Source organism: Microtus pennsylvanicus, chromosome 12 (assembly GCF_037038515.1).
Source record: "Microtus pennsylvanicus isolate mMicPen1 chromosome 12, mMicPen1.hap1, whole genome shotgun sequence".
Classification (NCBI taxonomy): domain Eukaryota; kingdom Metazoa; phylum Chordata; class Mammalia; order Rodentia; family Cricetidae; genus Microtus; species Microtus pennsylvanicus.
Genome location: NC_134590.1, coordinates 60,565,073 through 60,581,809, shown reverse-complemented (window position 1 = coordinate 60,581,809; position 16,737 = coordinate 60,565,073). Strand labels below are relative to the sequence as shown.

The following is a 16,737-nucleotide window of genomic DNA, read 5'->3' as shown; positions in this document are numbered from 1 at the left end:
AAGACCTTCAAGAGCATGAATTCCTTCATAGGAATTCATTTGGCTGCTGTAAATGGCAGCCTTTGAACTGGGAAATGAACACCTGAACTTGAACATACTTAGTTTTTTCTCTGCCTACAATTTTCTCAATATTTAAATCTATAGTTAAGTAATGCTAAAGAAATCATACGCTATCAAGACATCATTTTGACTGTGAGGCTGCATGACTAGTGTGCTTCAGACACTTCCACTTTTCAGGTTGTGGTAAAGAGCACTAAAAGTCTCATCTTTTCGTCCTCCTAGTTTTCTAGTATTGAATTTTATCATCTAGTGGAGATCTGGTGAGCTCCTGAGGAGAAAGCCTGGCTCGCTCAGTTCACATTTAAGCTTGGAGCTGCATATGCCTGGGTTGTACATCTTGGCCTTACATATAGTTATAATATAGATCATAGGAGAAAACCAAGGAGCCAAAGCCATGTGGCAGAAGCTGACTTCAGGCTCCCACCAGCCAAAAGGCCTGTTTCCCATTTCAAGAGAGGGCTCAGGAAAAAAGCTAAGAAATGGTGATGTAAGTGAATCTGTGCCAGAGGAAGTAAGGCATTGATTACACCCGTGTGCAGAATCCAGGGCACTGCAGTAAATGCACAGAGGTGAGGGGATAGTCTTTTGCCATTGAATTTAAAAGACAATGCCAGAATTTAAGGTTCTGTCGTCATACATTCTGCTTTAAGCAGCCTTGAACTACTTAGACAAAAGCCAAACTAAAGGCAGCCTGACACAGGAGAGGCAATGTGCCTTTATGCTGCGTCCACCGTCAGGCTCACTGTGGATGGGTGGTCAGCCCTTTCCAGCTAAAGCTGCTGAGCATTACAGAGCTCAGCCTACAAGGTTCACAGGTTCCATGTTAAGACTCAAGAAAAACTGTCAAAGGCCAGCCAGTAAAAGCACCTGCTGCCAATCCTGACAAAGTTCAATCTCTGGAATTGAAAAATTCCCAAAAGTTGTCCTCTAACCTCCCCCCACCTGCGCTTAAACACAAGAACCCAAGTTTTAATAGTTGAACATGGATAGCATTTTTTCTGTCTCTAAGTACACTGTATGTGCATGGCATCCTGGAGCATGCATAGATTATGTGTAGACAGTGCCTCCTGTCATATAAGCCACTTGTGGTACCCTGGAAGAGAGGAGGGTCCTGGAACCAATCAGGAATGAGTAGCCTAAATGTGGCAGATGTTTGCAAGCTCATCGTCAGCACTAATGGGAGATGCACAGATGTGCACACATTTCTCATGGAATTCGAGTCTTGCTCAGACACATTCCAGGTACATTTGTGAGTGTGGCTAACCAGAATGTTAGAGGCAGCTGGAAATGATCTTTGGCCTGGCTGGTACTCTTCAGTTCAGACTCAACTGTGGGTGTATTGCTGTCTGGCCCATGGGGGCTTGTGCTTGGTTGACAGCAGCTTTCCACCTCGGGCAGGAAACTAGCTTGACAGCAAAGTGCTGGAGGATCAAGAAGCAAACAGACACGACTTTGTTCTCAACAATTTAATGTAAAAGAATAATAAAAATGATAGGGTTTTAATTCTTAATACATTCTTGGAATGTTGGCCTCCCAGAGAGCATTATTTCAAACAGCTGAAGAATTATCTAACTTTTCTGACTCAAAGACAGTTTGTTTAAATTTGAAAAAACTTGGTTCCATGGGCTTGTGGTAGCTAATTTATCGTGAGAATTAAATATAAACATGTCCATATCTGTCTGAGCTAACAAAGTAATGTGACAGAAACAGCTGGGGCAAACAATCCTAATACTACTTTTCCTTTGTAACAATATTAATACTTGAACATAAATTAATTATACATTCATCATGGTGTTTTAAAACAGTCACGCCCAAATAAATTCATATCATCAAAAGATGTACACACACTATACGCCTGCTTAAGCACAGCTTTTTGTCCGACAGCTCTTGGCCACATATTAACAGGATCCTCTGCTTCTCAAGCTAATGTAGGTCTAGCTGTCATTTTGTAGAAGACACACTGAAACTTCAAACCTCACCAAGCTGGGACTCTTGGTGTTGGAGATACCAGGACAAAACCAGTGGTTCTCAAACTTAAGCTTGCATCCCAGCCACCTGGAGGGTTTGAAAATACCCTGCTAGTTAGTCCCTGTTAATGAAGCCCCCAAATCATCTAAATCTCAAGAGAGTTAGATGGGGTATGATTCTGTATTTCTGACAAGTGCCCAGGAACCCCACTTGGAGAACAACTAGGCACTGAGCACCATCCCATTGCTGTTCAGTGACACCAGCTACTGTCCACTATTCACCTGCAGGGGACAGTGTGGAGCTGGTCCTTTGACACCACTGCTCAGCATCTTGTGGTGTCAAAAGAAATCTGGGCCTGGCTCACAGGGTACTTCCCTGCTAGCCTACAATGCACTTTACAACTAAAGCCATATACAGTATATTTGAAATGTTTTATTTAATGCTGAAAACCTTACCCTAGGGGACAGAGGATGTAAAATGAAAAGGCACGTCATCAAGTCGTCCTTGGAAATGAGTTGTTTTTCTTCAAAATAACTTCACTTTCACTTCCGAGCCTAAACACTCTATGAGGTAAACAGGCTCTTGTACCTCAGGGACAGGGGGCAGGGGCTGTGGTCAACTCCAGGACTCTTAAAGCAGGGTCTGGGCGTGAGAACCCTGAGCAGCTGGAAGACAAATGCCTTCCTCAAGTTAAGAAGGAAGGTACCATATGAATCCTTGAAGGAGGCCCCCAGAAACAAGCTTTTCAGTCAATATGGGAAGGAGCCATTTCTGAGTTTGCTTCAAGAGCACAAACAAGCAGTGCAAAGGCTCCAAGGCACAGGCAGGATGCTCTGCACTCCCCAGGGCCCCTGCCAGCTGGTCCCCTGGCTCTACCCAGCGGGGGGGTGGGGAGGGGGGACCAGGCCATACCCTAGCATGTCCTGTATTTAGTGAAGGGGACTCTGCAGTGGTGGTGGAAGTCCTGAGCAGCTACTGCCCCAACTCAGCACTGCACACTCAGCCTTAAACTCAGAGGGTCTTCCAAGTCAGGTGTACTATAGGGGTTCAGAGCAGCAAAGGGCAGCCCCCACCTGATCATGTGGCCCTCCCATTAACTGCTTTCCCAACCACAGGGACAAGAATGTGCTGAGAGTCTGCCCAGGCAGCCCAGGCTGGGCTGAGCTAAGATGAAGCAAGCACTGTCAGGTAAGTGGAAGCTCATGTGGTCACTGTGTGCAAATGAGGGGCTCATCTTAAGTGGCTCAGTGGGGAGCGGGCCTGGTGGTAATCTCTGGCCTCCACAGCAGAGGGTTCTGTGCACAGCCTGCCTCCCGGTAAAGTGCGGTGTGCCGGGGCTGTGCTTGGGGTACCGGCTGGGGGGCAGCAGTGGGCTCAGTGAAGGGGTGCCAACAACAGCCCACCTGAGTAAAGCTTGTGTCACCAGGAAAACGCTGATGGCAAGAACACACAGCTTGGCTCCCACAGCATAACAGCTTCTAAACCCAAAGGGGGGAAGGCTCATAAAATAAATGGAACTAGTCCAAGGTGGGGACAGTCTTCAGAGGGACACAAAGGCAAGCCGTCTTCTGAAAGGATTACCTTAGGACTAAGAAAGACACACGTTTTTCTCCCCACGAGTCAATTTAAGACTGTTACTATTGCTTCTTCCAGAGGGTCATGAAAAATTTAAGCCTTGAAAAAAGAATTCAATTTGTTTAAAAGAGCAACAATGTTGCAGGGGGGGACCCCCAGGTCATTTGGCTCACAAGCTGTTTTAGCATCATCTGGCCTCAGGAAGCATCCCTGGATATCCACCCACTTTCTGTGAGGAAATTTAAAATCCTTTTCTTTAGGACCTTGTCCAGATAACTGGGAAGGCGACTTTTAGAGGGGATCCCTTGTCGCTTCTGGAGGTGATCTTTAATTATAATAGTCTTCACAGTCACGTAGCGTGCAGGACTCAAGTTCAAAGAGCTACAGAGAACCTTCTCCCGATCTGACAGCAGCTCAAACCCAGGAAGGTTCTCAATGGCTGCAAACTCACCGTCTTTGCCATCTTCCTTCCCCCTTTTGGAGCTGGCCAGGTTTTTGTTCTCCTTCCTCCTCTCCCGTTTGTGTCTGGCAGCCTCATACTCAGCTGACTCTTCCATCTTTGTAATGCCATTTCGCCGGTACCGCTGCAGCTCTCTGATCTTGGCGCGAAGCATCTTCTCCTTGTGCATGTTTTCAAATAAATCGTCGAATTCTTTGCAGGACATGAACTGGTAGAGTGGCCGCAGTTTCAGCCGCAGCTCCTTCTCCTCCTTGGTGATCTTTCGTTTTAGTGTCTTCTCCTTCTCCTTCTTGTCCTTGCCCAGGAAGGCTGGCACCAGGTTATAGTCACGGGCAATGTTCTTCCGGCGCTGCCTCTCCTTCAGCTTCCGCACATACATGTCTACATGGGCACGCTTGAGCTCGATCTCCACATCATCATCATCATAGTTCACAGAGAGCCCACTGATGAGCGTCTCAGCATCCTGGTCGTACTCAATCTCATAGTCATCACGCAGTGGCATGTAGCCCAGCTGCTGCTGCTCAGCTACAGAGATGTCCAGTGGGGGCAAAGGAGTGGTGAGGCTAGGTGAGAGAGGGCCCCCGCTGGGGCAGGTATGATCTGTCACCCTGTTGGGGATGGTGTCAGGGATGCAGGCTTTGCCCAAGTTCCCATGGATGTACATGCTGACATAGTGCTCCATCACTTCCTGGGGAGTCCTTGAAGCACCAACATGCGCAGCCATGTCTTCCTATAATGACAAAAGCCAAATCACTTTTTCACAGTTTTACTTGGGCTACTTCCTATCAGCGTTGTTATCTCTCTCTCTCTCTCTCTCTCTCTCTCTCTCTCTCTCTCTCTCTCTCTCTCTCACACACACACACACACACACACACACACACAATCCCCCAAATATGTTCAAATATGCATTCCAACCAAATTGGCACTGGTGGCACTTACAGAGATGTATCCAAGAGGGAAGATCCAGAGCCACCGACTTGTTCAAGGCTATGTGGGAACTCGTGACAAAGCTGGGATGAAAACTCCTAAAAGTCATTCTTCATTCCCTGGCTTCTTAAAAAGAAACTCAGCCATGTGCTATTGTCCATTTTACCCACTGCAAACCCTGAAGAACACCTGAAGACAGTCTGGCATCACAGGGCACACTTTCCACTCAGACTAGACAGCAGACTCACCAAGTTGTCCACAGGGCAAAAAGGGTCAGGACTCTTTTTACAGTGTCGCAGCCTTGGGTTCTGGAAGCTAAGCTTGTTCCTCTCTTAGTGGCTATGGATGCTAGGCACACGGAGGCTAACTGCAGGCTACCACTGCTGAAAACACTCTCCACGCCTGCAAGAGAGGAAACTAAATGGCTCCCTCAATCTTTTCCTTTTGCCAAGAGGCCTCTTCCTTAAAGTCAACCACTAAAGCCACTTCAGAAAGTAATTGCTCAAAATGCACACTCATTTCCCGGCTGCTGTTCTCAACAACTAGTCCCAGAACCAGCAGCACCTCTTTGAGCTGCAGGTTATACACAGTGCTGTGAGGGGCAAGTTGCTTTGGGCTCCAAATGGTCATGCCTAATCCAGTCTCTGTGCCCTGTTGGCCAGTTGGAGCTGATGGCTGTCCTGATTATAAGCTAGGTGCTGTGGGAGGTAAAGAGGCCCAACTCAGCTGAGCGGCCCTCCATCTGGACCTTTTCTGGGACATACACCTAGAGCAGGACCCTTCCCACTAGCCTGAGACACTGTAGGTTAAACTTAACAAAGCAGAATGAAGAAGGCAGGTCTGAGACAAGACACAGGTGCAGCTTCACTTGAGACTTATAAGGAGAAAAGTGAAGATTACAGCAAGAGATATACTCTGGTCTCCTGGAGGAATTATATGACTCCAACTTTTTATTTATTTATTTGGTTGGTTGGTTTTTAGAGACAGGGTTTCTCTGTATATATTTGGAGCCTGTCCTGGAACTCGCTCTGTAGACCAGGCTGGCCTTCAACTCACAGAGATCGGTCCTGCCTCAGCCTCCCAAATGCTGGGATTAAAAGCGTGCACCACTACCACCCGGCATAACTCCAACTTTAAATGTCACTATTAGCTTCACCCCTACTTGTTTCTCTCAGGAAGCATTCTAAAAAGTCAAATGACTATGCCTGGTTCCTGCTGCTCTTTGCAGAGCCTCTGATCCTGTCTAGCAAAGAAACAACCACACTCAGGCCTGACAGGTTTCCTTAGAGATGGTCCTCCAGGCCTTGGTGAGAAGGTCCAGGAATGGCCTCTCAGGCATCTCACCTGCAAAGATGTGCACACACATGTGCTTGTGCTGCAGAGGCCAGAGGATGACATCAGGTCTCTATTCCTTAAACACTCTCCACTTTCTCTGGTCTCTTATGGAACCTAGAAGTCACTCATTCGGTTCAATTAACTGACCACTGAGCCCAAGAGTCTGAGCTCCTCAGCTGAGGTTCCACTCACAGGGTGGTGGGAAGGTAGACTCATTGGGAGGCACAAGCACAGCACCTAGGGCCAGGCAGTCTGTGATCTACATCATCAGTCCTGCTACTCGCTACTCAGAACAATCAGGTTCACTGGAAGCTCGCTCTCTCTCTGTCTCTGTGTGTTCTAAGCCCCCATTCTTCCAAGACTTTCCTTCTGGCTCCACCTCCTGTTCCCTTCACTCTTGCTGCCTCCTCTTAGGGATTTTGTTGGAGTGCAGTTAAATTAACAGGCAAAGGTACCTACATACATCGTCTCACTGAGACCTCACAGCTGCACCCACGAGAGCAGTGCTCTCACTACCTACAATTCAAGGTCAGTAAGCCTTTGGGTGAGCTACCATAGGGCACATGGCCAGTTGACACTGTGCAGCTCAAATTCAGCAGTCTGGCTAGGAACGCTGCCTGTCACCAAATGCTAATCACCCTGGGCCTCCCACGCTTGTCAATGCAGCATGTGCTGAGGAGTCTGCCTCATGCGACTGCTGGCACTATGAGCACGTGGGGCAAGGCTGGACTACCAGCCACTGCTTCTTCCCACTTCAGTCAGCTCTCAAAGAAGCTCCACAGGATGGCAGCTCCTGACTCAGACTGGTGGAAGGGTGCTACACACAAAGCTTCTGATCTCCCAGCACCTTGCCTGGGGCAGGCAACTTTGACTCGGGAGGGCCTCACAATTTCCTTCCTGTCCTTCCTCTTCAGTAGACAACCCGGCCACAACCCAGCTGACACTTAACTCCATTGTTGTCTTTATTCTCCCAGCAACTGAACTGTGAGGAACAAGGCAGGCTGAGGTTGGCCATGACCAGGGGCTGGACTTTGTAGTAGGAGAATGTGTGCCCTGGCCCACCCTTCAAATGAAGGAGTTTCTAAAGAGGCAGAAACCAAAAGCACCCCCTTTCCTGGGGAGGTGCGGTAAGGGGCTGCCAGGATGAAAGAGGAAACATAATCCACCTAAAAGCATTCTGAAGCCACCCAGGGGAAGGGCAGGTACAAAGCACTGATCCCAGCATCCTGTGAAGTACTTCTAGGCAGTTCTACTTCATTCTCCTCACCACCAGATGGTTGGACAAAGCTGCTGTCAGCCTCATAAGCCCGCCATGAGCTCACATGGCTAAGTCATTGGTGCACCTGCTACTCTATCATCGCCCTGTGAACCCTCAAATCAGACCCTCCCAGAATCTTGAGAGGGGCAGCAGGATAATGTGGCCAGGAAAAGGCAGGCCAGGCCACCAGCATCTTCCTACACTGGCAGGCTAGCTCAGCCTGTTATACAAAGGGACATCTTGATAGGACTTGGGGACATAGCTGGCTGGCCCTTGAGATGGTCATCTCACTACTATTCTGGGATATTAGACAACCCTGAGACCTCATTTCCTTGGGCACTGTTCCTGGTCTCTTCTGTGTTTAGTGCACTCCCCAGGTTGTTCTGATTCAGTAACATTTGGGAGCCAGTGTCTACACAATCCTACCCAGGGTCTTTCCTTCTTTAGTCTGTCCTTATCATCTCTACCAACCCTTCTATCAGACGCACAGGCTGGTGACACATTCCTTCTACTAACCCCTACAGCCCTCTGCCCTGATGTAATGGTTTGAAAGAAATAACCCCCACAGGGAATGGCACTAGTAGGTGGTGTGGTTTTGTTGGAATAGGTATGGCCTTGTTGGAGGAAGTGTGTCACTGTGGAGGTGGGCTTTGAGGTCTCATATATGCTTAAGTCACACCCAGTAGTTCAGTGCACTTCCTGTTACCTTTTGATCAAAATGTAACCAGCACCATGTCTGCCTGCACACCTCCATTCCTGCCATGACGATACTGAACTAAACCTCTGAAAATATAAGTCACCCCAATTAAATGTTTTTTTTTTTTTAATAAGAGTAGCTATGGTCATGGTGTCTTTTCACAGCAACAGAACCCCTAACTAAGCAAGCCACCTGGTGAAAAGGCAGATGGCCCTATAGCCTTTTTAGGTCCCTGAGATCTTATAGATGACAAGTCAGTGTCTGGCCAGTACCTGTCACCAGCAGGTCTGTGCTAGGCTGTCATTGTCCCAGTGAGACATGAACCACAAAGACCTGGGCCCAGACTCTAGCTGGGCTCATCCTTCAGTACATTTGCTTTTCATCAGTAAGTGGGGAGCATCAGAATTTGGGGAACTGTAAGAGTGAAGGAACAATGCAACATGTCTGCCTTGAGACCTGGAACTAGGAAATAGGCATCAACCTTAACACCCCCATCACAGCCCTGTCTGGCATCTAGCACAAGGAGTGGGAAACAGCTTTTAATACTCCAACCACACACTGGCTGGGGCTTAAGGCTTTTCCAATCATGACTATAGTCAAGCTTGCATGTGACACCCCACAGGATGAGTCCTCATCTTCAGCCTTCCACTTGGGGCAAGCCAGCTTCTGCCTAGCTCACAAACACAACCAACTCCTAGAACACAAAATAACCTCCTTCCTCTATGCTACCTTCCCACCCATGCAGTCTTTTCTAGTCCTTCTCACCACTGGACATGGAGTCTACTCACCCACGTTGCAAGGTCACAGCTGTCCTAGCAGTGTCCCTCCACATGGGCTAGCACGTAGCAGATTGTTGAGCACATGCCAGCAGACAGAGGAATGAACAAACAATGCAGCAATCCACACACTGGGCATGTCAACTGTCATCTAAAGAGGGAAGAAGTACTACCCAGGCTGTTCCACCTGTCCCTAGGCACGAGAACCTCTCCACTGGTTCCTCTTACTACATCCAAAACTACATAAGCTGGCCAAGCCCCACTTCCCTCTACTGGATGTCCCTGGAGAGGAGCTGGTCCTCTCAAACTGTCTCCTCTTTGACAGTTTAGTGTCTTTATAGCCAGGTAACAAAACTGGCGATTCATCTACCAAAGGCTCTAATCACCCTGAACCTCTGCATGTCTACATGTCTGTGCTCACACGTTCCAGAGGTCCTGCATCATCCAACCAGCAGAGTCCACCACAGCACAGCTGTCTGGAGATTCTGAGCACCCTGGCAGGCCTGACCTATGTGTGTTGTTGAGGGCCACCCATCTCTTTCCTCACTCTCCCTACTATGGTATCCTCCCTCTGTGACGTTTCTGTGGTACAGATCCCAACTAGACCCTGTGTAAGCTTTCTGGTAGTACCACACCGCCAACTGCACCAGTAAGCTTCTGGTCTCCAACCACAGTACTTAATGCTCTTAGTGCTGCAGTGGAGGCCCAGGCTATAATCACACCTAGCCATCATGTGCAAAGCTATAAAGTTCGTGGCAAGTGGCTTAGATTCTCACAGTTGCTGTCTTTCAATTGCAAAGTAGAACATAAATTCACCCCACAGTGTTGCTTGTGCAAGTCACATGACTTGTGTACATAAAGGGTACTGCACAGAGCTGGCACAGGCTCTACACAGGTCCATACTGGGACATACTTCTGTGTAATAGCATACAAGCTCAAAAAAGAACCGCATATCTATGCTGTGCCTCTAGTGAAGAAAACAAGGCTCAGAGGAGTAAGGCAACTGGCCTAAGAGAGCACGGGGAGTGGGGTCACAGAGCCTCCCTATCCTGTGTGACGATCAGTGTTGCATCTCTCAGACTGGCAGCCAAGCCCCAAGACTCTTCCCTTTGGGCTTCACTTCTTCCAAAGCTGAGCCTGGGCCTCATGAGAACCAGCATCTCAAGCTTCTCTGGCCTTAAAGCCTGAAAGCACTGCTTCAGAAGAGGCCTTCCCCACCCAGCGTTCATTCATCCACATTTTACATGCTTTACTTCCTGGGTGCTGTCTGCTTCTGAGACTGCTGCATAAATGGGGCACAAACACTAGTTGAAGTATGGACTCTACAGTCCAAGATTTCTTTTCTTTAACAGAATAAACTGTGATATAGAACAAAAACCATCACATCAAAGTTGGACAAGGCAAACAATAAAGCAAAAGAGCCCCAAGGAAAGTCACATGAATCAGTGACCCACTAATTCACACACCCATAAAAACGCTAACCTGAAAGCTCTAATATATACACAGAGGACCTGGTGCAGATCCATGTTGGCCCTGTGTTGTTGCTTCAGTCTCTGCAAGTTCACAGGAGCTTTTGCTTACTTGATTTGGAGGGCCCTGTTCTCCTTCCCCTCCAGCTCTTACACTCTTTCTGCCCCCTCTTCCAGAGTTCCCTGAGAATAGCCCAAGTTTCAAGAGATGAAGCGAGCTCAGTGCTGGGCTCCCCAAAACTAGTACTTTCACTCTTTTCAGTGGCTGCTGTGGAGATAAGTGCTAGAGGGACGACACGAGGGAGGAAAGTCTCTGCAGCGGTGACATGTAAGGACACAGATCAGTCGGGAGTCTTGACTAGAAAGCACTTCAGGCAGAAAAGAGGAAAACTGGTCATGGGTAGAAGCGTGAGAACCATAGACACAGGCAACCATAGGCGTTGTCAGGCCTTGCAGTGTACTCTAAGTAGAGCTGGAAGTTAGTTGCCGAGGGCCAAAGAGACGCAGTTTATGTTTTAAAAGTCCTGTGTTGGTGAGAGCAGGACTATAGAACAAAAGGAGAAAGCAGGTAAGCCATGAGAAGTGGTCACAGCAAGAGGTAAATGCCAAAGCGGTTCAGGTCACAGTCGGCAGCTGCAGCCTGCACAGTTTTTAAACAGGTGACAGCTGACCAACTGGAGGTGGATGAAGGCTTTAAGTTGGCTCTGAAGCTGAGGAAAAAGTGAGGCTAGGTCACCAAGGGCAATCAGGTAGAGAGGGATGGATGCCATCAGGTAAGAGACAAGCTCCAGGAACAGAGCAAACGAAAGCAACATTTTCAGCTCTGAGGCTCTTCTTCAGGGTGCTTGATAAGTACAAAGCAAATGCTCACTATACAACAAACTCCACTTCTAGACAAAGTAACCAGATGTTTTCTGGAGAGCAGGAGTCATGGGATTGCCCATAGGGAAAGCATCTGGAGAGCAGAATCTTAGGTGGGGGAGGTGGGTCCAGAAGGTCACTCACTGTGTGATAACCTGGAAGAGGAGGGCAGTATGGCTGGAGTAGGGAAGCTCAGAGAAGCAGGACCCTACCATACTGGGGAAGAGCCTGGACAAGGCAGGGTCAGGCTTAGCTCCCTGCTTCTCTGAAAGCTTGAAGATGCTACATGTGCTGGGTGGTAATGGTGACAATGCAGACAGAGCTCTTCCCTAATACAGGTGAGGAAAAGAAGGAGATTAACAACCAGGAGCCCAGTGCACTATCTGGCTGGCACACCAACGCCCTTTGCCATCAGCAAGTCACCTCTACAGAAACTTGACCACTAGTAAGCGGACCCCTGGCTCCATGCCTCCTCAGGAAGACACCTTTGTTCATTCTTTAGTGACCACCCATCACACCATGTCCTGGGTGCTGTGGAGAGCAAGAATTAAACAAAACACTGGTACCCATAGAGAACCCTAGCACTGGGCACATGCTGACACCCACAGAAAGCACACGAAGCCCTGAATGCAGACTAAGTGCATGCGGGATGGGCAGCCCAGGCTTCTGACCTTCCTCATCACTGTGCCCAGGAGAACCCAATCCTACCAGGGATCTCAGTAGGCACTGTGGGGTCTAGCTTGCTGCCATCTGGCTAGAGAAACTTGGCAAGGCACAAGGCCTGCCGTCCGCCTGTGTTCTATGCACACCTTCTGAGGACGAGTGTGAAGGGCAGACAGCTCCGTGTCAGGGCCACAGGTCAAGGCCCTGCTCTACCAGCTGTGTGGCCGCATGCACCCAACATTCTCCGGGCAATCCCGCCCGGCCACCTGAGGCCCTTCCGCAGGGTGCACCCAGCCAGCCAGCCAGCCATGCCCTCCTAGCTAGGGCCCGCCGCTCACCCAGTTGCCGAAGCCGAACTGCTCGATGGCGTCCAACAGCAGCTGCTCCTCGCGGCTGGTCCAGCCGCCCTCCGCCTCAGGCCCCCAGAGAGTGAATCGTCCGCCGTCCACCAGCTGGTAGCCGTGGTAGCGGCGGTGGTGGCCGATCTCCGCGCCAGCCGAGAAGCACTCGGGGCACAGCTCGATGTCCTGGCACTCGGTGCAGCGGAAGCGCAGCGGGCTCACCTCGGCCAGGCAGTACACGCAGTACTTCTTGCCCAGCTCCGCCATCTTCCCCCGCTCGCCCGCCGCCCGGCCCGCAGCCGCCGCGCCTCCGGCCGTCAGCGCCCCGCCGCCTGCCGGGCCCACCGCGCCCGCCGCGTCCGCGCTGCTGCCGGCCGCTGCCACGGCCGCCCCCGCCCAGGCGCCGCCGGAGCCCGCCAGGCGGACCGCGTCCCGCCTCAGCACGCAGGCGCCCTCCGGCCCGGCCCGGCCGCCGCCGCCGACGCCGCCGACGCCGCTGTCTCCCCGCCGCATCGCGCAGGCGCCCCGCGCGCGCCCCCTCGCGGGCAGCCGAACCTCCGCTCTGCGCCTGCGTGCCGCCGCCTCCCTCCGCCTTACGGGCTCGCTCAGCCGCAAGGCCCCGCCCCAAGCCTGACAGCCGGCAAGGCGCAGAACGGAAGCCGGTCGTGTGCGCCACACCTCTCGAGAGCCAGCGACCAATCAGCGCCAAGTTTCACCTGTTCGTGGCCCTTCATTGGTTTAATATTGCTGGGAGGCGGCGAGAAAGGGAAAGCGGGCGACCAATCGCGGGGCTCACCGCGCGCGCCCTGGTTGCCCCTGGAAACCTAACAGCAGCAGCGGTCCTCAGACCCGAGACAGTGGGTCCAGCATGGACAGCCACGACGGGGACACCGAGGGCGATGGTGGAGCCGAGCAAGACCTGACCAGGCAGCCATCCGAGATCAAGGTCAGCTCCGAACCTCAGACCACAGCTGACCCTCCGGAGCCGGGACCGGAGCCAGGGCCGGAGTCGGGGCCGGAGCCGGAGCCGGAGCCGGAGCCGGGACCGGGATCGGAGCCGGAGACCCAGCCGGAGACCCAGCCGGTTGCGGACGGCCCCAAAGCAGAGGCTTCGGAGGGGAGCGATGATGCGCGTGTCGAGGTCCTGGAAAGTCTGGAGGCCGCTGAGGCTACAGGCGAGGCAGCAGAGGCCGCGAGCGAGGCCGTGTCCCAAGAGCCAGAGAGTCTGCCAGAGCCCCATCCTGAGACTGAGCGGGAATCCAAGGAGATGGAGGAGGACGAAGACGAAGAAGACGACGAAGATGAGGAGAGCGAGGACGAGGAACCCAACCGGCCAGGGAAGAAGAAGGACAAGGAGAAGAGGGTGAAGAGCAAGGAGTCGCGGTTCCGGCCCTCACTGCCGCTGACCACGATCGTCGAAGAAGCTGCTGCTCCAACCCCACGGGCAGAGAAAGAGAAATCGAAGGAGTCTGAGCCGAAGCGAGGTAGCGAGGATTTCGAGGCGATAGGTCGAGAACGACGCAAGAAAAGCAAAGAAGAGCATCTTTTCCCTGGAGAGGAGAAGGGAGAAGAGGAAGAGGAAGATAAGGATAGGGACTACGACGACTTCGAGTGGTCTGCGGATGTTCGGAAGCTGCAAGAGCAGCAGCTGCGTGGGGAGCTAGTGGACCAGTATCACGCCCTGCTGGTGGAGCGGAACCGATACCAGCGCTACAACGTGTACCTACAGCAGAAGATCTCCGATATGCTACGCAAGAAGGGCCTGGAAACAGCTGAACCTGCGGACAAGAGTGCGGAACCAGATTCTCCGGAGAAAGAGCAAGCATACTTGCGCTATCTGGCCATGCTGGAGGAACTGAAGAAACAAGAGGCGGACGACCTAGAGTGGTACCGCCAGGAGGTGCGTGAGCTGAAGCACCAGTGCCAGGAGAAGCAGGCCAGGGTGGAGAAAGAGTGGCGGCGCTTCCAGACCCTCAAGAAGCAGGTGGTGATGCAGGTCATGGGCAGCTGCCGCATGCGCGGTGGGCGCCAGGCGGCTCTGAGAGAGGTGGAACAGATTCAGGCGCTGGAGGATAAAAAGGAGAAGGAGATGAGCGCCTTACGCCTAGAGAACGTGCAGCTGAAGCAGAGCCTGGTACACTTTGAAACCAGGATGAAAGCCCAGGAGGACTTGGCTGAGGGACTGCTCCTCATCGACTTTGAACAGCTCAAAATTGAGAACCAGACCTTCAACGAGAAAGTCGAGGAACGAAACGAAGAACTTCTAAAACTGCGCACTAAGGTGACCAGCAACGTGCAGATAATAACCCACGTGAAGGAAAAGCTGTCTTTCATAGACTCGGAGAACTCCTGCAAAAAGGCACACCTTTTGGAAATCGAGGCCCAGGTGGCCCTAGGAAGAGACCTATTGACAAAGACAAAGCAAGCCCGAGACAGCCTGCGAACTGACAACGTCAAACTGAATCGGAAATGTGGGCTTCTGGGTAAGGAATCACTCCTCCGAGACTTAGAAGAAAAAGTGGATAGGACAAAATTTCTCAACAAGCGTCTGGAATCCCTGAAACGCCATCATGCGGGGCTCACCTTGTCCTGCAAAGGGGTGAAGCAAAAGATCAGGGAAGCCAAAGCATTCCTCCCCTCTTGACAGGACAGTTGGCAAAACCTCCAAAACTCTAAAAACTTTGTCCCTGACTCTCTTCTGCCTTCCCATAGTCATTCTAAGTGACTTGGGATGCAACTTTATTTTTGTCATTGCCAGCTTCCAAATTCCTGCTGAACACATTGGGTTAAGTAAAATATATCTACAGAGAGAAAGTGAGGTGATTAAATCAACTAATGAAGAAAAGCCTTTCTGGCCAAGCAGTCCCATCGTCTAGAGGGGTGTTAAAACTGTTCCTTGTCCACATGTAAGAATGGTTTAAAGGTTCAACCAGTGGCCAAGGTACATAAAACCCCTGTGCACTGGTCTGATCACTATCATCTTGAATTAGCTCACAAATTCCCTTCATCTCTCCGGGTGGGTGTGTGGGCATGTAGAGACAGCTCTTGCTCTTCACCTTGATTTTTCTGAGACAGGGTCTCTTACTCAACCAGAAGCTTGCATTTTCAGTTAGACTGCCTGGCTAGCACGATGATCGTGGGATCTGCCTGTCTCTCTTCCCCAGCATTGGGGTTACAGGCATGCAAGGCCAAGTCTGGCTTTTTTTTATGTGGGTGTTGGGGATTTGAATTCAGATCCTTGTGCTTTCAAACAAGTACTCTTACCTTCTGAGCCATAACCTGTCATCAACAACCTGGCTGTTGTCATTACATAACCCTCTTCCTTTAAATGACACAATTTTGTTTGCTAAAGTTTATTGGCTTTGAAGTTAATAAAATGTAAAATCCTTTTTATGACTTCCATGGCTTGAACACACTTGACATGAAACCATTCAAATGCATTACTGACGATAGTTCAAGAACTGATTTCTTACACACACACACACACAGTTATTATAGTTTTGGTTTTCCTCTACTCTGTCCATCAAGGTCATAATGAAGCAGTTAGTTACTGCAACTGCCATGTTTTCTTTATGGCTCCAACAGCAGAGGGAGCCTGGATTCTACAGTTGCGGAGGCCCCCAAGCGAAACGAGCAGTGGCACTAGAAGTGACAAAGTTTTTCATTGTAATGATGTCCTTTGGGGTTTTGATTAATTCAGCTGATTTCTACCCATCAGCTAACCAACTGAATGCTCCCTCATGAACCTTGAACAAGGTCAGCAGTGGGTCATGCAAGGCACTAAAGTTAGCATGCCTCTAAGTTGCAAATATGTTCTAACTAACAATTATCTAGTAAGTCACCAGTGGGTCCTCAATCACAACACCTCATGCTGGGATTATAACTAATTACAAGACACCCTTCGTTTTTGATTACCTCCCCATGTGGTTCTAATTAGATTCAGCATGAGTGCTTGATCACGAAAATTTCATCAAGTAGTTCAGGGCCTGAAAAATTTTTAAGTTGATATGCATGAGAAATGTCCCCTTCAATATCAAAGGACAGCCTAAGGTATTGGTGACTTGATACAATTTTGGTGACTTGCTACAGTTAAGATTCTTTAATTATATAAGTAGAAAGAGGTTTGTGTAAGTTCATCCACAGATAATAATTTAGGGTTTAGCACTGGTATGAGTTACCTGTGCATAAAGTATGTATTAAATCCATGTATTTAACCTCAGAAGGTTCCAGGGTGCAAGTGATACATGCCATAAAAGGAAAGCATCTTGGAGCACATGATTTGTGTAGTGACTGGTCCAGCTACCTTTCAAATTATCCTTAGTTTTACTTTAATAATCAATGGCAAAA

The 16,737-nt window shown here is 50.1% G+C and overlaps 2 protein-coding genes across 2 annotated transcripts; one reads left to right on the top strand and one right to left on the bottom strand.

Annotated features, from left to right (window-relative positions):
- Positions 1 to 1,511: 1,511 nt before the first annotated feature.
- Tada2b (transcriptional adaptor 2B) lies at positions 1,512 to 12,900 on the bottom strand. The gene is made up of 2 exons (XM_075943767.1): positions 12,388 to 12,900; positions 1,512 to 4,793 (listed from the first exon to the last, which is right to left on the bottom strand). Exons 1-2 carry the CDS (start codon positions 12,655 to 12,657, stop codon positions 3,801 to 3,803), a joined length of 1,263 nt encoding a protein of 420 aa, XP_075799882.1. The 5' UTR covers positions 12,658 to 12,900; the 3' UTR covers positions 1,512 to 3,800.
- A 285-nt stretch (positions 12,901 to 13,185) lies between these two features.
- Positions 13,186 to 15,098, top strand: Cfap184 (cilia and flagella associated protein 184). The gene has a single exon (XM_075943766.1). The coding sequence runs from the start codon at positions 13,259 to 13,261 to the stop codon at positions 15,032 to 15,034; it is 1,776 nt and encodes a 591-aa protein (XP_075799881.1). The 5' UTR covers positions 13,186 to 13,258; the 3' UTR covers positions 15,035 to 15,098.
- Positions 15,099 to 16,737: the final 1,639 nt, after the last annotated feature.

Bases quoted from the DNA above. Each gene is read 5' to 3' on its own strand.
- Cfap184 (XM_075943766.1), top strand. From the start codon at position 13,259: ATGGACAGCCACGACGGGGACACCGAGGGCGATGGTGGAGCCGAGCAA.
- Tada2b (XM_075943767.1), bottom strand. From the start codon at position 12,657: ATGGCGGAGCTGGGCAAGAAGTACTGCGTGTACTGCCTGGCCGAGGTG. The intron at 4,794-12,387 runs GTGAGCGGCGGG...TTGTCATTATAG, and splicing joins AGTTCGGCTTCGGCAACTGG to GAAGACATGGCTGCGCATGT.